This window comes from Desmodus rotundus, chromosome 6 (assembly GCF_022682495.2).
Source record: "Desmodus rotundus isolate HL8 chromosome 6, HLdesRot8A.1, whole genome shotgun sequence".
Taxonomy (NCBI): Eukaryota; Metazoa; Chordata; class Mammalia; order Chiroptera; family Phyllostomidae; genus Desmodus; species Desmodus rotundus.
The window spans coordinates 71,878,616-71,901,358 of NC_071392.1; the positions used below are offsets into that span (position 1 = coordinate 71,878,616).

At 36.0% G+C, this 22,743-nt stretch overlaps 1 protein-coding gene across 5 annotated transcripts in view; it reads right to left on the minus strand.

Annotated features, from left to right (window-relative positions):
- POT1 (protection of telomeres 1) overlaps positions 1-20,726 on the minus strand; it is an 84,097-nt gene extending 63,371 nt beyond the window's left edge. Inside the window, exons 1-6 of one of the 5 annotated variants that reach the window (XM_045191173.2) lie at positions 20,646-20,726; positions 19,718-19,897; positions 18,708-18,737; positions 17,603-17,675; positions 16,713-16,804; positions 314-421 (exon numbers count right to left, since the gene is read on the minus strand). In XM_045191173.2, coding sequence (XP_045047108.1) covers positions 314-421; positions 16,713-16,804; positions 17,603-17,675; positions 18,708-18,737; positions 19,718-19,840 — 426 coding nt within the window. In that variant the 5' untranslated portion in view covers positions 19,841-19,897; positions 20,646-20,726. The other 4 variants (XM_045191175.3, XM_045191171.3, XM_045191174.2 and 1 more) reach the window with 4 other exon arrangements.
- Between the last annotated feature and the right edge of the window lie 2,017 nt (positions 20,727-22,743).

Consider the following 22,743-nt stretch of genomic DNA (forward strand, 5'->3'; position numbering starts at 1 on the left):
TGAGCACCTTCATAGCAAATAAAATAGGAAATCAGTTTAACCTAGAAAAGGGACACTTGATCAATTTAAAGTGAAATCAGACAGATCATCAAAAGAGGCTGCTGGTATAACTGCAAAAAGTAAGATGAGGAGTGTCTGTGGAGTTTAACAATATTCATCAATAAACAACTAGCTTTAAGGGATTTTTCTTTTCTACCTGGAGTCAGACTAAATAGTTTATCTGCAGATTTACAGAAACACTACTTCTATTCCATCAACTTAGCTCATTAAAACCGTAACGTGAGTAGAGAGAGACTAAAAGTTATGCACTTACATAAACAGTGGAGTTGAAGTCCTCAAATGCTTTCAAAACTAAGCAATGTTTACCATCTCTGCTTGTAGATGAGGACAAGACAATAAATCCAGCCACTGCAATGGTGTCCTGCATTAAAAAAAAAAAAAGGTTTTAATTGCCAAAATATCTCTAATTGTGTCTGTGAAAGACATATAAATCCTTATTTCTTATTATTTAAAAACAGAAGTCATTTCTATAAAATGAAAAACTGGTTAGCCTAAACTTGTTTAGTGCTTTCTGAATAAAAGGCTGAGCCTACCACTTGCTCCGGAGTATCAACAATGCAGCCACAGACGGGTATAACGTCCCACTTCAGGGACCAGGAAAACACTAAATCATTTGAAAAAAAAAAAATTAATTTAGTGGAACTTCAAAAATCAGTCTTTATCTCAATTTATGTCAGTAAGGTTGCACAAATAAACACAATGAAGGGAAAACTGATGATCCAACCGTATTAAGAATGGAATTTAAATGAAACAATCTCAGAGTTGAGAGACTACACTGAGAGAGACATAAACTCCACATTGTTACAAAGCTAACACATGTGCCTATAAATTCAGGGTATGAGATATATATAAGAAATTTCCACTTATAAACTAATAATAAGAGATTTTCCCCTCTCCTTAGGTTTATAATAGTAGTAAGAAGTCATTCTCCATTTATTCCTATCTCATTCTATTGTTAAATCTCCTTACTTTCCAAATACTGAAACATACCTACATACTCAATGAGTCTGTCTTGCTGATATAAACTTTATACATATATAAATATATATAATTTGTATGTATATATCTTAATTTGTGTGTGCATATACACTTACATATGTATGTATCCTTTTACAAAAGGATACATACACATGTATTTATGTGTATATAAAATATACATATATATAAAAATTATCTTACTCCTCTAACATTACCACCCAAGTCTTAAAACACACAAAAATTCCTGGGCTTTAGGCAGCTTTCTTCAATAATCTTAATCTCTTCCAAGCAGAAGTCTTCTGCACAGAAGGCTTTAGTTTTGCACATATAAGGGCCTGGTGTCAACTCCCAGGATGCACTAGATCCATTAACTAGGCTGTAAGCACCTTGAAGACAGGGGTCTGCGTTGTATTTACAGGGTTCGGCACACAGCAGGCCCTCCATAAGCAAGGGGTGAGTCCACGGAAGCATCTTATATTGCCTTTCTAAAACCCCTGGCCCTATCCAGATTTTTTAGCTCTGCCGATTTCTGCATTTTTTCTTCAGGTGAGACTGCCCACACAATTGTGTCTGTGCTGATAACACTCAACCACCACAACTCTTCATAGTTAGAGGGGAGAAAATGTTACTTCTCCCTCTATGTTTCTACCATGTTTTAGATGATTTTAAAGGGGAAAAAAACAGTAAGAATGCTTCTGGAATTACTTTTACAAAGTGAAAAATATGTAATACTTTCAATTTATGTAGACTAGTATGTTCTGATTTAAATGAAAATTAAGATATTAGTCGAAAATTAAAACTTGCTTAATTGGACCAACACAGGAAGATAAATAGAAGTAGGTGAATCTCTGGCTTATCAGTTCCAAATTCTCTTAAAAGCACACAAAAAATTAACCTACCTCATGTTATTATCTATTTTACTTAAAAATATCTTCAACAATAAATACTATATAGAAAGAAATATAATAAATGCAAATGTTAGGAGTATAGATGCACAGTTTCTATTTTTCTGTATAACCTAAACTTTTCTACAGTATTTCCTTTATGATGGGGAAAACATTTTAAATAAAGGGAATAAATCACTAAAAGCTGAGTGTCAGGATTCATAAGAAAAATTTATTGTACTTATAAAAATGAACTTACAGTTGACCACACATAAATACACTGCAGTGAAGTCCCTCAGTGATCTCATCCCAACCAAGCTTCCCTGTTTCACCTCCACACGCTTCCACTCCACACTCCACACACACATCTCTTAAATGCCTGCTGCTTTTTCCAAATCCACACTTTGCTGATTCTGAGGCCCCACTAATAATAAATAGCATTTTGTTCTTTTACACATACCTGACCCTAAATATCTTTTAAAGACTGGGCTATGAAGACTTCTTCCTTGTAAAGTCTAGATTTCTTTGGCCCTTTCCTGGAAAAATACTTTTTTCCTGTGAACTCTCCTATGTAGCATTTTGATATTCTTAACTTTCTGTGTTATTTAAAAATTATTCTTAATATTTTTAATGCCCTTAACACTCTTTAAGATCCTTGGGACTACGAATCACATATTATCTATCTGTACATCCCATTTAAGTGACTGGCAGAGGCTTCTGTTCTGTTCATAATCAGTGCTCAACAAATACCTGTTGAATAAAGAACTTAACACTAGTAACAACTAAAGTACAGATCGAAACAAAAGAGAGAAAAAATGGCTCTTAGTATTCAGTTTCCATGAATTTACAAATCATAATGGTTTTTAAATTTATCCATATACACAGAGGATAAGAAAGATAAATATACAAAGGGGGACCCACCTAAAAAAGAATTTATTTATTAAAAATGGTATATTTATTCTTATATGTTTGAACTTCAGTAACCTTCAAAGTACTCTCCATTTGATGCAATACACCTACCAAGACATTTTTTTCCATTGCTCAGTTTTTCAACTCATTGATTTTGATGCCTTATAGTGTTTCTGCCATATTTTTGTTTCACCTCTTCCATATTGGCAAAACATTTCCCTTTGAGAATGTTTTTCATCCAGGGAAACAGAAAAACGTTGCCTGGGGCAAGATTGGGTAAATGGGGATGGTGGGGCATTGGGGTCATGCATGCCACTTTGGGTCAAAAACTGCTAAAAACTTAGCACAGTGTAGGCAGGTGCCCTCATAAACCACCCATCATGAAATAGGCAAACACACTGAAAGAGTCTTCAAAAAAATTCACTGAAGCTGAACATAGCCTTTCACAACACCACCAGCTGGTACACTGATACGGATGGCCTCCTAGAACACTCACCTAGCGGGAGAAGCCTGTACTACAAGGGGTCCAACCTCCTGAGATAATTCCAGTTTTGCAGGGTCCCACCTCGCACAATAGGCAGCATTAGTGTCTACAAACACTCATTATAGTTAGTTAAAATTTAGATTTAATATGCATTATTCTGAGTTCTAAACTTCTGAGGAAACACACTCAAGCAATTAAAACAAGAATGAGAATTACACAGGTCAATGCTAAGAGTATATTCTGCTATATCAGAATAGATGTTTTCTTAATTTGCTGGAAAAAAAAAGGTAGGAAACAAGCCTGAGAAGAATACTGTGCTACAAGAAGTACTGAATTGGCCAAAAAGTCCATTACATTTTTTCTGTACAATAGCTCTAGTAGTGCTTAGTTGTCTTTAACTTCATTGGAAACAATTTTGTTAGATTCTGTTGTGACAGCTGTCATATCAGTGTGCATTTAAAACACTTACCAAAATTGGTGAATTTTTGTGCAGCCATTTTAATATTGAAGATGGAAGACGATACACAACATTTTCAGTATATTATGCTTTATTATTTCAAGAAAGGTAAAGATACAACTGAAATGCAAAAAAGGATTTGTGCAGTGTATGGAGAAGGTGCTGTGACTGGTCGAACGTGTTGAAAGTGGTTTGCGAAGTTTCTTGGTACTATTAACATTTTGGCCAAATAATTCTTTTCTGATGGGCTGTATTATGCATTGGAAGATGTTTAGCAGCACCTTTGGCCCCTACCTACCAGAAGCCAATAGCGGGAGATAGCTGGCATACTCAGAATATGCCAATCAATAAAGTTATTGGTGACAATGAAAAACGAGTCTTTTATTTTTATGGAAAAAACCATACCCAGTAATAAGGCTTTGCCAATATATGTGCATGAATTATTATGTGAAAACATCTGGTTTAAGTGAACTCTGAACTAACTTAGGATACTAAGATATCAGCAAATGGGTCATTTCCCTTTTGTTTATGTACTACCTGTCACAGCATCTTAGAAAGAGTAAGCCCTTGTCATTAAAAATTTTCCTAGTTAGTTTAGCCAACAGGAATATTTCTATAGCAAACCAATCTCAGAAAAAATGAACGAAAGCAGTACAAGTCTTTTTTACATAAATGTGTTCTTGAAAAAACAATTAAAAGGCAAGAAAAATCAGACAACTTATTAGCACATTAACAAACACGGTTTTTACAAGCTAATTATCTCCTAATGAAGAATACAATCAGTGATGAAAATAAAAAACCAAATAGGTAAATAACAAAAATGTAAACCACAAGAACAGTGTATTAACTTGCTAATTCTTAATAGACAATATATTAGAAATTCTAAAATTGTTACCATTAATGAGCAGGAAAATGGCACAAACAACATGGAACAATTAATAATCTAAAAAAGAAAAACACTTATCTGAATTTAACAGACATTAAGTAATTTTTACTACATTGACCTTGCAAATTGTCATAGGCTGTCATATTTTAAAACTGTTAGAGAAAAGGTACAGAAATCTGACACCACAGACAGTGTAATGATTGACAGATAATGTTTTTCTAATGTAAAAAATGTATTTTATGAATATTAGCATTTTTTTGGATCATGTAACAGCAGGACATAATTGGAAGTAATACATGTAATATCACAACCAAAATCTTTAAATGGCCTACGAACCATTATAGAATCTGATGTCCACCCACCTCACAAGCCACAAAGTGTGACTTTGGAACCCCACCTTCTCATAATCCTTCAGCATTCCAGGATCTCACTCAGAGCCTCTAAATATGCTGTTCTTTCTTACTGATCCACTCTCCCAGTACCTCTGTGCTCATTCTTTCTGCTACTTTTCTCATTCTGTTATTTAATCTTCTTAGTTACATATTACACCTGGGTAAAATAATTTCCTAACAGTATTTAATTCCACTCTTCTCCACTGAACACTTGCATAGTGGTGAGGTACATAACTGCCTTATTCAGTTAAGAGGACTCTGACATTTGGCATAAAAGACAGAAAACATTCAACAAATGTTTAGACAACCAAATGAATGACTAAATATATGGATATAAATATAAATACAGAGAGAGAATACCTTCACTAAATCTTAAATAAAATAAGCTGTACAACTACTACAAAACTTACTTCATAGCACCTTAGCATTGTACAAATTGAAAAGGACCTTCGTTTTTCAGAAAGTAAAGGCCAGAGAGGATAAATGAGTAGCCTGCAGTCACATGCAGCTAATTAATCATAGATCAAGAAAAGAATCCAGATCTCCTGACTTGCAAGACAGTCACTACTCTACTTGTGCTTTCAGAGTCAAATCTTACAGGGATGGGAAAAATGATTAACAAGGGTCTAACTTTATAGTTTTGTGGCAAAATATTTTTTAAAACTTTCAAAATACTTTGGAAAAATCTTTCATCATATTTTATATCCACATATTAAATATTAAAACTTACTTTAAATGAAAGCTAAAACTAAAAAAAAAATGCCTTATATTGAGGGAGGTTCAATTAGAACATGAGTATTCCAGCAAAATGTATCATTAGTCCAGCAAAGCAAAAATTTAAACTGTTAAAATTTACTTATTAATGTTTTAGGATTTTTGTTGTATTCAAATACAGAGCTAACCTTAAGGGAACAAGCAAGTGACAAGTAAAGGTGGAGAAATTAAAATAGAAAATTCACAGTTTTATGCAAAATGTTTTACCATTGATTTACAACAATCTCTAACCTTAACACCATAAACTCTAAAGGAAATAGCCTAATAGCCTATTTAGGACCTCCCAAAAGATCATCAGCATTTGTGGGTTTTAAACTCAGACAATTTAAAGTAAATTGTGATTTAGTCTACTTACCATTGTGTTTTAAAAAGGAGAAACCTTGACTTACCACTATTAACATCCTCTATTACATGATAAGTACTAATTAGCCAGTATAGTTCCATTGCATTTTAATGAATATCTATTTAAAAAATTGTAATAGAAGAAACTTTTACATGTCAGGTAAAATTCTAATAGCTGATATATTGTATATATTTTGCAGATGCACTGTATGTTTTGCTAATTCATTATACTATTACTTTTATATTGTTTCTCAAATAAAAATTTAGTAAATATTAGACTCTTAAAGTATAAAGATAGAAATGTATTTAAAATATAAACAAACAGATCCCTGACATTCAATACCACATATTTATTTTTAAAATTCTCATTTAAGATGTCCAAGATAAGTATGTTGTGAATAAAAGCAGTTTACAAAATTGGTAAAAAATATACATATACAAGCTTATATATGTGTGTACACATATACACATGAGTATATATTTTACATATAAATATAAAAGCTGAAAGGATACAAAAAAAGGTGGCAGTAGTTTTATCTAACAACAGGACTAGGCGATGGGAGTGCATTCGGGGGGAGTGGGACAGCTTCTGCTTTCTGGTTGTACCTATATTGCTTGAATGGTTTCAAAACTATGACGACACAAAAACAAAATCTCAGCCAAATATATTTAAGACCTGATTCAAGTCCACTATATCTCCTGAGACAGAAAAGAATGTATGTATGGAGACAGAGTAGTTTCTCCACTTACATAACAAACTTTGGCTTAGAATGGCTGAGGAGGGGCTGTGGAGGAAGTGCGCAGGGGTGGGGGGAGTACTTCGCTTCCTCACAGGAGGGTTCACTGGCTGGAATGGCAAAGTTTTGAAAAGCTCCAAACAACAGGTATTTGCCATTGTCTACAGAATTATTTGAGAACTTTAACAACCTGTACGGTCATACACCTGTACATAATGGTTGAGTATCAGCCCTGGACACACTCTTCATATCTAGCACTACTACCTATTACATAGGTAATGTACCTCCCTGGATAAATGCCAAACCCACAAATTCCGCAATTATTAGATACTATACTGACCTCCAGAATCCTATCAGTTGATAAATGAAGAGAGAAAAATTTTAAGGGCTTGTAAGATGACATCAAGCTTGCTTTTTTAAAGAGAAGTACCAGTATTCTGATGTGACAAAACCAGAATGGCCCAAATATTATGATACATTTATGAACAATCCACATATTTATACGCTCATTTGACTATACCAGCAACAAAAAAAGAATTTTGTGATTAAAGCTCACTTTTGGAGGCAACCACTTCACTATAACTTTTATTTTTTGCTGTGTAGGTAATGTGCCACAATATTGCCCTAAATAACTTAGAATATAGAATTTAAATGCTTTTTCAAAAAAAAATCTTAAGAGGTTAAGAAATTATTTCAGGATATGCTGACAGATTTCTTCCTAAAAGTGACAGTAATTTCCTAGGCAACGCATTTCATAGTATCAAATGAATGAATATTAGACACATGCTAAACCAGGTTAACAAAATTTAGAGGGGACAGGTAATAACCAAGTACAGCTGTTTTTATTTAAATATTTACTTAATATAGAAAAAATGGGAGAAATTAGTGTTCAGGAGTAATGCTCTTACAGACTTATGTGATAAGCGTTTTCTCAAAAACTAAAAACTTTTTGCCAACCCACAAACACACATACACACATGAACAAATAATCAATTCTATTGCATTCTACAACTGCTTTAGCTTTGGTCTTTACATATCCATGAGAGTGTCTAAATTACTAAAAAATTGCCAAACTGATTTCCCTATTTCAGTTTCTTCCTGATAGAAAAAATAAACAGAAAAATAATTTATAAGATAATCAGGGAAAATGGAACAATGACTGACTTGATAAATGATTATATAAAGGAATTACTGTTAAATTATTTTAGGTAAAATAATAAAACTGTATACTTATGAATGTGAATGTATACAAATAGAGAGGAAGACATACATAGGTGTGTGTGTATATACATGCAACATAATATTTCATAATCTTAAAAAATTGGGTAATATTTCAGTAGTATAATACTGTTGTGGTATGTACTCATTCGTGTATGTCATATATATGAATAATTTTGGAACATTTTTCTTTTACAGCCTAAAATATTTATGGTTTAAATTATATAATTCAAGTTAGGTGATGTGGAGTCACTGGGGGTCTCCAAGGTGGGTACAACAGTGTCAGCCAGGTTGATGGAATCAGATATGGCACCGTCTCCTGGCTCTGTGGAGGGAGGGCCCAGAAAAGGGACCATAGCCTCTGCTTGCCTTGATGCCAGTCACTTCAGCCTCCCCCTACATGCTCAGCCTCCCCCCCAAGCTGCCACCCCATCGCCAGAGCCCAGAGGGTAGATGAGGGAACTGAAGCTCAGGGAAGCTTCAGAATGTATGTGTAGAGGGTGGGAAGATGGCGGCAAGGTACATGGGAGCTGAATCCACTTGCTCGTGCACCCAACTGTGACCCCTAGGCAATCGTCCAAGGAATAGAGTGAACAGCAAACGACTGCAGCTGACATGATGTTTGGAAGCCAAAGGTTGCAGAGGATGATTAAAAACGGACATGTAAGACAGTAAGACCTGGAGCTGTGACAGACCAAAGACAGATCCGGAAAAAAGTCAGAAGGTGAACACCAACAGCTGAGACAAAGTTCAATCTGCTGTCCTTCAGAACGTGCATTTTACTTTTTTGTTACTTATTTTATTTCTCATCTTTCCATTTAGTTTTTTTGTTTTGTTTGTTTTCATTGCCTGATTGGTTTTCTTTATTCTCCCTTTCATATTGCATTTTAACTTTTCTTCTTTCACTTCACTCATATTCTAATAACACACTACTCTTGGTCTTTTACTTTTTATTCATTTTATTCAGATTGTATATTTCTTATCATACTATTGTTATTCCAAATCCCACACAGCACCCTTCCCTGGTCTTAATCCATTTTGCCATCTCCCTGAGCTTGATTACTGTTGTGGTTAACTTTATTCTCTCACACTACGCCAAGTTTCTATCCCTTACTCTTACTATATCTCAACAACTAACTATGCATAAAAGTGCTCTACTTTCTAAAGTCAGATCACATTCTTTTTCTCTTCTAATAAAAGTCTTCTCTCTTTTTCACCTTTTATAAAAAGTGGCTAGTTGGGTGAAATATCACAGTTTTTGTTGTACTTCTCCAAAAGATTTCCTATCTCTACTTGTTAGTACTTTAAATTCCATTGAATACTTGCCCTCTGCCTTACTCCATTTCACCTTTGCCATGCACCTGATCATATACAACACAAAGTGGGAGCTGAGACTACCAGTAAGCCCGCTGGAGGGGAGAACCCACCACAAGGAGCCACCAACAGGTAAAACCCAAGTAAACACAAAAAGAGCCCACAGAAATGGAGGAAAGGGCAACCCTAGAGCATCCGGACAAGCAGATCAAAGAGACTGCACCACCGAGTCCCACAGAACTCCTACCACAGAAGTTCACCCTATGGACACATCTGGCAAAGCAGAGCATCGGGAATCGCAGAAACAAACAAAAAGAGTCACCTAAAATGGGGAGACAAAGAATGAATCCACAACTGAGAGGAATGGAAGACTCTCCAGTAAAAGAACTAAATGAAATGGAGGCAAGCAAACTATCAGACACAGAATTCATAAGAATGGTGATAAGGAACTCAAAGACAACTACAGGGAACTGAGTGGGAAATAAAACAGCATGAAAAAGGAAATAGAAACTATAAACAAGAACAGGAAGAAATGAAGAATACAATTTCTGAAATAAAAATACACTAGAAGGAATGACAAGCAGGCTGGATGAAATAGAGGGCTGAAATAGTGAGCTGGAAGACAAGGTAGAAAGAAACACCCATGTAGAGCAGCTGCATGAAAAAAGACTCAAAAAAATATGAAGATAGCTTAAGGGAACTACAAAACAACATGAAATGCAACATTCAAATCACAAGAATTCCAGAAGGAGAAGAAAGAAACAAGGGATAGAAACCCTGTTCAAAAAAATAATGACAGAAAACTTCCAAAACCTGAGAGGGGAAAATCCATTCAAGTTAAGGAAGCACAGAGGGTCTCAATCAACATGAACCCAAAGTGGCCTATTCCAAGACACATCATAATTAAAATGGCAAAATTCAAAGACAAAGAGAGAATCTTAAAGGCAGCAAGGGAGAAACAGGAAGTAACATATAAGGGAGCCCTGATAAGACTAGCACCTGATTTCTCAACAGAAACACTATAAGCCAAAAGGGAATGGCAAGAAATATTCCAAGTAATGAAAAGCAAAGGCCTGAAACCAAGACTACTCTACCCAGCAAGGCTCTCAGTTAAAATGGAAGGCCAAATAAGGAGCTTCCCAGAAAAAAGTAGACTGAAAGAATACACTTCCACCAAACCAGCACTGCAAGATATGCTACAGGGACTGCTTTAAAAAGAGGAAGAAAAAGAGCAAGCAAGAGAGAGGAACACAAGTACAAAAGGGGAAAAACGAGTAAATACCTATCAATAATACCTTAAATGTTAATGGATTAAATGTTCCAATCAAAAGACATAGGACAGCTGAATGGATGAGAAAACATGACCCACATATATGATGTCACAAGAGACACACCCACCTCAGAACAAAAGACCTACACTGACTGACAGTGAAGGGTTGGGAAAAAAATATTCCAAGCAAATATGCAGAGAAAAAAAGCTGGTGTAGCAATACTTACATCAGACAAAATAGACTTCAAAACAAAGGCCATAAAAACAGATACAGAGACACTTCATAATACTCAAGGGAAGAATCCATCAAGATGACATAAACATTGTAAACATATATGCATCCAAAAAAGGCGCAGTCAATATATAAGGAAAATCTTGTAGGACTTCAAGAAAGACATAGACAGCAACACACTTATATTACCGGTTTTTAACACCATACGGTCAAAAATGGATAGATCTTCCAAACAAAATAAAAACAAGGAAACTGTGGCACTGAACAATGCCCTAGATCAAATGGACTTAACCAATATAGACAGAACCTTTCATCCCAAAGAAGCAAATTACATTTTTTTCAAATGCACATGAAATATTTTCAAAGACAGATCACATGATAGGACACAAAAAAAGCCTCAACAAATTCAAGAAAACTGAAATCATATCAAGCATTTTCTCTAAACATAAGGGCCTGAAACTAAAAACCAACCTCAAGGAAGAAACTCAAAAACACTCAAATTCACAGAGATTGAATAGCATGCTATTAAAAAATGGATGGGTTAATAATGAGATCAAGGAAGAAATCAAAAAGTTTCTGGAAACAAATGAAAATGAACACACAACACTCCAAAACTTCTGGGACAGAGTAAAGGCAGTCCTGAGAGGGAAGTTCACAGCGATACAGGCCTACTTAAAAAAAAAGAAACAGTTCAAATAAACAACCTAACCCTATATCTACAAGAACTAGAGGAACAAAAACAAACAAATCCCAGAGCAAGTAGAAGGAAGGAAATAACCAAGATGAGAGAAGAATTAAATGACATTGAGACTAAAAGAACAATTCAAAGGACCAATAAATTCAGGAGCCTGTTCTTTGAAAAGATAAACAAAATCAACAAGCCTTTAAGTAGACTCATCGAGAAAAAAAGAGGAAGGACCCAAATAAATAAAATCAGAAATGAAAGAGGAGAGATTACAACTGATACCACAGAGATACAAAGGATTGTAAGAAATTACTACAACTATATGCCATGAAATTTGAAAACCCGGGTGAAATGGACAAATGAAGCTGGTGAAATCGAAGTAGTAATCAAAAAGGCCTGGCTCACAAAAGCCCTGGACCAGACAATTTCATGGGAGAATTTTACAAAACATTTAAGGAAGAACTAACCACTATCCATCCCAGACTACTCCAAAAAATCCAAGAAAAGGGAAGACTCCCAAACTTTTCCTATGAAACCAGCATCATCCTAATCCCAAACCCAGATAAAGACACAACAAAGAAAGAAAGCCACAGGCCAATACCACTGATGAATATAAACACTGAAATCCTCAACAAAATATTGGCAAACCGCATCCAGAAATACACAAAAAAGATCTTATACCATGATCCAGTGGGATTCATCCAGGGATACAAGGATGGTACAATACTCGCAAATCAATAAATGCAATACATCACATAAACAAAAGGAAAGAGAAAAAAATCACATGATCTTATCAATAGTTGCAGAAAAAGTATGTCATAAGGTACAGCACTCATTTATGATAAAAACACTCAACAAAGTGGGAGTACAGGGAGCATACCGCAACATAATAAAGGCCATATATGAGAAATCTACAGCCAACATCATACTCAATGGGCAAAAACTAAAAGCTTTCCCACTAAGATCAAGAACAAGACAAGGATGTCCACTTTCACCACTTCTATTCCACATAGTATTGGAAGTCCTAGCCACAGCAATCACACACACAAAAAGAAATGAAAGGCAACCAAAATGAAAAGGATGGAGTAAAACTGTCACTGTTTGCAGATGACACAATAAGTGTACATAGAAAAACCTATAGACTCCACCAAAAAAATTCTCGACCTAGTAAGTGAATTTGGCAAAACAGCAGGATACAAAGTCAATACAAAGTCATATACAAAGTCAAATTTGATATTCAGAAATTAAAGGCATTTTTGTACACCAACAATAAAATACCAGAAACAAAAATCAGGAAATAATCCCATCTGCTATAGCAACAGGAAAAATAAAGTACTTAGGAATAAACATAACCAAGGAGGTAAAAGACTTGTACTCAGAAAGCTATAGATCACTGAAGAAAGAAATTAAGGAAAACACAAATAAATGGCAAAATATACTGTGTTCATAGATTGGAAGAATTAACATCATGAAATGTCCATACTAGCCAAAGCAATTTATAAATTCAATGCAATCCCTATTAAAATTCCAATGACATATTCCAGATATAGAACAAACATTTCAAAAATTTATATTGAACCATAAATGACCCCAAATAGTCTCAGCAATTTTGAGAAAGAAGGACAAAGTATGAGGGATCACAATACCTGATATCAAACTGTATTACAAAGCCACTATAATCAAAACAGTCTGGTACTGGCATAAGAATAGGCACATAGATAAATGGAACAGAATAGAGAGCCCAGAAATAAAGCCAAGTTTCCATTGTCAATTAATATTCGACAAAGGGAACAGAAGCATAAAATGTAGTAAAATAGCCTCTTCAACAAATGGTGTTGAAAGAGCTGGACAGCTACATGCAAAAAAATGAAACTCGCCCACCAACTTATACCACAAACAAAAATAAACTCAAGATGGATAAAAGACTTCAATATATGTCATGACACCATAAAAGTCCTAGAGGAGAACATAGGGAGAAAAACCTCAGATATCCCATGCAGCAATATTTTCACTGATATGTACCCTAGAGCAAGAGACATGAAGGAAAGAATAAACAAATGGGACGCCAGGAAAACAAAAAGCTTCCACATGGCTAAAGAAAACATCAGGAAAATGAAAAGGGAACCAACCATATGAAAAAATATATTTGCAAATGATACCTCAGACAAGGGTTTGATCTCCAAATTATATAAATAACTCATGCAACTCTACTCCAGAAAGATGAACAACCCAATTAAAAAATGGGCAAAGGACCTGAACAGACACTTCTCCAAGGAGGGCATACAGAGGGTCCAGAGACATATGAAAGGATGCTCAGCATCAGTAGCCCTCAGAGAAATGCAAATTAAAACCACAATGAGATACCACTTCACACCAGTCAGAATGGCTACCATAACCAAATCAACAAACAACAAGGGCTGGTGAGGTTGTGGAAAAAGGGAACCCTAGTGCACTTTTGGTGGGAATGAAGACTGGTGCAGCCACTGTGGAAAACGGTATCGAATTTCCTCAGAAAACTAAAAATGGAACTGCCTTTTGACCCGGTAATTCCACTGTTGGAATTATACCCTAAGAATCCTAAAACACCAATCCAAAAGAACCTATGCACCCCAATGTTCATAGCAGTGCACTTTAAAATTGCCAAGTGTTGGAAGCAACCTAAGTGCTCATCAGTAATACATGGATCAAAATGTATGGTATATTTGCACAGTGGAATACTACGCAGCAGAAAGAAAGGAGCTCCTACTCTTTGCGACAGCATGAATAGATCTGGAGAGCATTATGCTAAGTGAAATAAGCCAGGCAGTAAAAGCAAATACCATATGATCTCACCTATAAGTGGAACCTAATCAATGAAACAAACAAGCAAGCAAAATATATAGTCAGAGACACTGAAATAAAGAACAAATTGATAGTAACCAGAGGGACAGGGGTAGACGGATAACAGGGGACAATAAGGGAAGGATCATCAAGGAACATGTATAACGGACACGTGGACAAAGCCAAAGGGTGTGGGTTCGAGGGTGGGAGGTGGGGATGGGTGGGGCAGAGGGAGTTGAGGGTGGAAAATGGAGACAGCTGTACTTGAGCAACATTAAAAATAAGGAAAAAAGAGAAACATAATAAATTACATAATTCCTGACATTTGCCTTAAAATCATCTGTAGCAGTACAATGAATAAATGATGAAACAGATCAAACAAGATAGCCCATATGTCAATAACTGTTGAAGTTAGATGGTGGGTATACGGATATTCCTCATATAAGTCTGACCAGTTATGCATATGTATGAAATTTTCCATAATAAATAGCTTAATAAATGAAAATGTTCCACTAAAAAACAAAGTTCCCTACTACTTGATGTTTTCCACCAAATCCTCCAGGTAGATTTTGTTGATTGAGGCTGCTATTATAGTTCTATCTTAGTTATCACCATTAAATGATTCTTCCATTAGACTAGAAATAGTGGACTCCTAAAGGCCAAGCACTGAGTCTTATTCATTTTGGTTTCACCAGAGCCTCACACAATGTCTAGCAAAAAGTCAACCTTAATAAATGTTTACTGAACTTAAATAAATGCAAATATTTTTTAAAAAGACTGAGTACAGAGAATCTCATTTAACTGGGAGGTTTTACAGAAACCATATTTTTCTATAAGTTATTTACTTATTGGTAACAACCATAAATCAAAAAGGATTAAAATTATATTCCTAATGTTCCTACAACATTACGTCACTACATCATTGTAGTAAGTTTTAAAATCATGAAGCATGAATCCTCCAATTTTGTTGTTCTTTTTCCAGAATATTTTGGAATTCAGGGCCACTTGAAATTCATTATGAATTTGAGAATCAACTTTCCACTTCTGCAAAAAAGGTCACTGATATTTTTATAGAAATGGCACTGAATCCATAGACCACTTCAGGTAGTACTTATAACATAATATTAAGTCTTCCTACCCAGGAAAATGCATGTCTTTCCATTTACTTAGGTCTTACTTAATTTCTTTTAGCAATGTCTTAGCTTCCAGTGAACAAGTCTTCCATGTCACTGATTAAATTTATTCCTAGGTATGTTATTACTATAGATGCTACCATATATGGAATTATTCTCATATTTCCTTTCCAGATTGTTCATTGCTAGGTTTACAGAAACACTACTGAGTTTTGTGTGTTGATCTTACACCCTGCAGCACTGCTGAATTCATTTATTAGTTTTAGTAGCTTTCTTTTGGGTTTTCTAGGATTTTCATATATAAGATCACATTACCTGAGAATAGAGATGGTTTTACTTCATCCTGAACAATTTAGATGTCTTTTATTTATTTTTCTTACTTAATTACTTCAGCTAGAACTTCCAGTACAATGCTGAATGGCAGTGGTGAAAGTGAGCACCCTGTGTTTTATTCCTAACCTTAGGAAAAAGCTTTCAGTCTTTCACCATTGAGCATGATGGTAGTTGGGGATTTTTCATAATTGTTCTTTATCATGTTAAGGAAGTTCCCTTCTATTCCTAGTTTTCTAAGTGTTTTGATTATGAACAGGTATAGGATTTCATGAGTGCCTTCTGCATCAATTAAGATGATCTTTTCTTTTTTTGCCTTTGCTCAATTACTGTGATGTACTGCAATGATCGATTTTCTTATCTTGCACTCCTAGGATAAATCCTGGTCGTGGTGTCTACTCCTTTAATATGCTGCTGGGTTAGGTTTGGTAGCATTTTGATGAGGATTTAGCAGGCATGTATTTTTAAAACAAGTATAAAAAATATTACAAGCATACAGAGAATTATAGCTCATATTCTTTCTTATTAAGAATTTTTTAATTGAGGGAAAAGTGTACACATCTTTATGACATTCTACTGAGTGCTAAAAACTAAAATGAAGTGAGGAAAAACTGTCCTTTTTTATGTTAAAGTTAAGTATTACTGAGCTTAGGCTTGCTGCAACTTTAAAGATGCTGGTTCTTTAAGTATCATTTTTTACATGACTGAAAGTATATAATGAATCTCTAAAAAATAGGCCTACAGGATGAATATGGAATCGACAATTCTAAATCCACTTCTAAAACAATAAATATGAAAATATTTTACCCCTTCAGAGAAAACTTTTGCACAGTCCTTGGCTAATTTTCCAAAAAATAATACATTGATGGTATTACTTTCTGAATCTGAATTTTCTTGTTCTAGAGAAAAACACACACAGAAAAACACTTATCAGATACAGCAGTTTTATACACACAAGAAAACTGATGGCAACTGCATTCTAAAAACAACAGTTACTTCAAAATGTAATTATAAAGAATAATTAAAATGTTTATAATTCACTTTTAGCTTGCTATAATAATTTTAAAAACAATGAACAGAATACTACTGGGAATAAAAACCAAAATTATAACAAGTTTCAACTAAAACACACTTTATAAATTTCTATAAATATCACATTAACATCACTTAATGACTACTTTCTTTTTTTCCTTCATTTTATAATCAAGAAACTGAACAAGGTATTAATTATTCAACTTTATACAATATTATCACCCTGCAAATGTTTCATTTTTACTGAATTTCTAGAAATCTACAATTACTGATGTATTGTTTTAATCTAGACAAGTATGTTCTTCTCCTCCAGCACCCACATATCAAAGAGTAAAAGAGCTTTGTGTGTAAAGACCAAGCTATGTGTAATTTTGAAAATGAAAATTACTCAGGCATAGAAATGAACATTTTACAAGTAACCTCATTTGGATCGTCTAGGCTTTGGGAAAGAATCTTCCAAAGATTTGGGAAAGAAAAATTTAATCTTCACTCTCCAGAAGTTACTTCTATAACCACTGCAGGTGGACTGAATGCTAAGACTCAGTTATATCACTGTATAAATAAAACTGTGTTTTTGTGTGTATTTATTTATGTGTATATTTACAAGCAAAGTTACCCATTTATAAATTACAGGCAAAAAGTTAAATAGAAATGGTCTTATATACCTTGTAGTCCGATCTTCAAAATAGGTGTTCTGTTTCCACCGTAAGTTAAAGAAGACACGTGTGAAAGTTTTCCCTGAAATAAGAGAACAAGAACTATACAGAAGAACCAAAAGAGCTTATTATAACACCAAAATATAAGTAAAAACTGGAATAACTTTTTGAAGGCAACTACCTTTGATCTTTCAAAAAATTAAAGTAATATGCCCAAATTAGTATTTTTAATACATGAAAGTGATTTATCTAGAGAAAAATGAGAGGCTAAAAATACTTTAGGTTCTTATTTAATTTCTTAAACAATCCTATATGTTAAATATTATCTATTCCTCATTTATATATAAAGATACACTAGCTCAACTTCAGCTTTACTCAGTCTGTAAAATTGTTCTCTACTGAAGAAAAAAATTAAGTTTGCTTCTAGAAAATTACAATTAAAAAAACTTAAAGTACAAAATGATCATCTCATAAATAAGGACAATGTAGACAAATCAATGGACTAAAGCACAAATAACAGTTTAGTCTTTGTTCTGCTTCTGTAACTAGCCAACTCTGTCAGCGAAAACAGTTATTTAATCAGTCTCAGAAAAAAAAATTTAATTTAGATAGTTTCTATAATTTCTTCTAGCTCTAAAACTTAATGATTCTAAGAGCAAATATAGGGCTCTTTGAAAACTTCCACAAAGAAATAAAATTTAATAAAGTTTAAAAATAGATCCTATAATGCATATCTCTCAAACTAATATCTCAGACTTTGAAATGGCCAACAACAAGAAAAACAGCTATGTTCATAACCAATTTTACTTAAAAATTGGGATAAAATGACTGTCAGCCGTACATAATGATTCAGTCAAAAATAAATGGTTCCACTGAGGAGGCAGGAAGCTGGAAAGAACAAGAAAAAATTGGACAATGCACAAATTCAGAATTTTTCTTGGCCCACCAGAGTTGAAGTCACAAGCCCACCAAATAACCAAAACCCTAGGGAAAGAGAAGTACCTCCAAGGAGAGATGGGAGGCAAGTGATCTGAGGTCACAGGGCAACAACTAGCCAGAAACCTAAGGGAAGAGAAGATCTCCAATGGGAGATGGGCAGTAAGCACATGCTCACCTGAGGTAAATAGCAAATGCCGCCTGATATCTGTAAGAAAAATTTATGTAACATTTTAATGATTCACTAAAAGCCAAGTACAGGCCAGTGAAAAGAAATGGAAACTCTGGGAGGTGCAAACACAAGGGGATTCACTCCGACTCATAAGCTCTTCACAAACCTGACAAGATCCAGGCCAGGAGCAGCACAAGAATGGGTGGTAGCAGTTAGTGCAGAAAAGGAAAGAGTCCCTGCCTGGATCTTTCTTCCCTATCTTTCTTTTAGAATCAAGTCGCTATTTGCTGGCAGAAGGTCACCAAATGTATGAATCCTAAGAGCTCTGGTGAAAACCCACTGCAGGTGGAAGGGGAAAACAGAAGAAAACTAATACATAAAACTTTATTTCATCTGGAATAAAATACCCAGGAAAATGGAAAGTAAACAGAAGCACACGAGATAAACAAATGCCTATATGAAGAATATTGATTAGAAGGGCCATAGATGTAGCAGTACTTCTGTTCCTTTTACTCTGGAACTCACTGTACCAATAACCCTCTCACCTCCCTCCTCTCTCTCTCTCCTTAGTCCCTAATTTAAATGTACAACAATGAAAATGAAAAATTCACTAAGTGTGCGTAACAGAATATTGGATACTGCAGAAAAAAAATTCTATTGATCTGAAGACAGATCAACAGAAATTAATCTAAAAATCTCTCTCCACCAAAAAAGAAAACAATACTGAAGAAAAAGGAATAGGACCTCAGAGACCTGTACCACATCAGCAAAGAGCCTAACATGCAAACACACATGTAACTGACATCCCGGAGAAGAGTAATAACGTGGGAGAGAAAAAATTCCATGGAACATTAGCCAATACTTTCCCTAAGTTGGATCAAAAACATTGATTTATGGATCCAAGTAGCTCAATTACCAAAAAGCAGGAGAAACTCAAGAGAAAAACCACACCTAGGCACGTGACAGTCTATCTGCTAAAAACAGACATAACTTTTCTGAGTTATGAAAATTCTTACCTGAATATACTTCTTGCTATAATCACAACCAAGCTGTAGGGATCTGAAATCTACTTTGTGCACTTTTTTTAGCGGCTCAATTTCAGGCACCCCATTGACTTCTTTTATTAATTCAAGTGGCATATCAGATCTGCTTTCCAATGCTGTGCAAATTCAGTCATGGAAATTGGTATCTTGCTGCTGAAAACACACAGTGTTTTATACAAAATGAAGTCAATAATTTGCTTTAAGCTTCTTCGACTTAGTTTTGTTTTTCTTTTCCTTGAAGTTAGTTATCACTGTTAGGGGTGTGGGCAGCAGAATGAATTATGCTATAATTTTATTACAAGGATCAACATGAGCATTCTCCTGAGGCACTGAAACCTAATCCTCTTGTATCTAGTTTTGTATTTTTAAAAAGTACCTCTAAAAGTCAGTTTTAGGGTCTGTGAAAACAGCTAAGAATAGGCTTACCATTGTGCTTTAAAATGTACAAGCAACTGGGGAAGGGAAGACGGGTTGAAAAGTTTTGGTTTCGTCTTTTCAATCCCTTTGACAATTTTAATATTGTGTATGCAAATTGTACACCAGAAGCAAATTACTCGGAAATATATCTGTTGCCTCCTCCCTTCAGCTCCTATACACTGGAAAAAACCGAATACTAAACTGACGTTAACTCGCGCATTATAGATTCAATCTTACTTCTCAAAACTCTCGACTGGGACACCCACGAGTGTCAATACTTAATTTCAGTGTGTGCGCACCAACCTTCCCGTAGACAGCAGAGATCCGTGAGGGCGGGGACTTAGATTAGGACGACGAAGCAGCTCCCAAAACGCTAAGCAACGTGCTGAACACAGCTGGCTCACGAAAAGGACATGCATTAACTACCTGAAATACTGTTCTAAACTAAGTCAGCCTCTTTCTTAACAGTTCAGGTTCAACCCACCTCGTAACCACGCAACAAACTCCAAACCTGGTAAGAAATTCACTCAGCGAGCCGTAGAGCAAAACTGAACATTCAGACGGGCGCGCCTGTGACGTCACACGCACGCTGCTGGCGCAGTTCAACGCACGCGCACACGGACGCTAGCGCTAAATGGCAGCTGTTTCCTTTACCTGCAGGGGAAGTACCGAGGTAGTTTCCTACGTCTAAGATGTCCTGTGAATTTAAAGGACTACAAAGTAGTAGAAGGTGCGGCGCCATGGCAATGGTGGGACAACAGCGCAGTGTCCACCAAGAATTCTCTCCGCTCCCCTTAGCCCCGCCTCCCATCTGTTTCCCGGAGGTTAGGGGCGGAGCACCAGCAGGGGAAGGCGGGAGCTGATGTCTAAACTTGTGAGGAGTCCTGACGGGTAGCCCAGGTGGTTTGAACGTGGTCCCCAAAGGCTGCGAGTTTGATCTCCCTGTCTGGCCGTTCAAGAATCAACCAATGAATGTGTAAATAAGTGGAACAACAAATTGATGTTTCTCTCCTCCATTCATCTCTCAAAATAATAAATAAATTATGTGACCAACTGAAACTATTCCAAAACCAGGGAGGGATTTAAGATTCTGTCTGGTAGACTGGAAGTTCTGGGGAGCTGAGCATTTCTTTTAACTTCCAATTCTACCTCCATTCCCCCAGCAATGACCCAGATGTACGTTCTACAAAAAAATAGTTCCAGCAATGAGTTATGGATGCTCTTTTTGGACAGTTTTGATTAACCTCTTCTCTGGTTTGTAGGGATATGATTTGTGGTATAATTAATGAGACGTTGTTCGCTGCAAACAAAAAGTGGCCCAGGTATTCTTCAGCAAAAAGGACTTATGGGGAGCGGGGGAGGAAGGGTTGCAACTCAGTACCTGCATCCATGACAAGCGCCTTGCAAGAAGAGAGCCAGATAAAATAAGAAGCTCTTTCGTATGGGGGGAAAGGAAGTTGGAGGTGGGAGGGGGAGCAATACCACAAAGTTCAGTTAAAACCATAGAGTTTATGGTTTTGGGTCTGCAGAGCATTCACTACTGACACAGGTTGTGAGAGGCCCTCCAACAGGCCCTTCACATTCCTGGCTTGGTTAAGGTCTCTGTCATAAATTTGGACAAGCTACTGTTAAATGTGAACCCTCTGCTAATTTACAATTCATGACTCTGATCATTTTATTTCAGTGAAACTGAGACAGGCTAAGAAGCCAAGACAAGCAGAATAGGGAAACTGAGACAAACAGCCAGGCAGTTTGCAGCCATCTAGTAAATCGCTGAATCCTGTCTTCTGTACCCAAGGACACTTAAGAGTAAATTTTACGGTTCTCCCCTACCAGAGGGTAAATAACTTAAATCACCCTACTCAGGGAGACAGAAAGCAGAAATCCAATTAGTGCCATTTTGCCAACCACACCCACAAGGACAGATGAAATTAAGGAAATAAATCCCATTTTGGTTTATCAGCATAAAACTGGTAAATATTCTATTGAGATATTCCCCAAGACCTCCCCTAAACCTCTATACTTTAAAAACCCTCAAAAAGAAGGATCCAGGGTATGCTCTCCCTCCTAGGAGCATGCCCACAAGTTTTCCTTTCCCTTCTACTTCTCCCACAGGCGTGTAACTCTTACACCCTAAGGGACCCCATGAAACTTGCAACAAGGGAGCACTGGGGGGGCAGTGGTAGCTCATCCAGGGCTAACCCCCTAAACCTGTCCCCAAGGCCCTCTTTTTCTGACTTCCCAGTAAGCTAAAGCAGCAAGAACAAGGCTCATTCCCATAACATTTCCAGAGAGCCAAGGGAGCGCCGCTTAGGCTCTCCTGTTGCTTCTTCTGTCTCGAAGTCCTTCCTTGTTTCAGTCCTGGACTTTAATTAATGTACTCTCAAAAATCTCCTGGACTCATGTTGTGAAATCTTTTTTTGCGTATAGTCAAGAACTCATGCACTAGGCTAGCCCTAAGCAGACCAACTCAGGGCCTGGTCCCCTTTCTGGTCACAAAACCACCTAGTGCAAGACAATAATAAAGAATTACAAAGCCCTGACCAGTGTGGCTCCGTTCAGTTGGTTGGTCATCTCTCAAA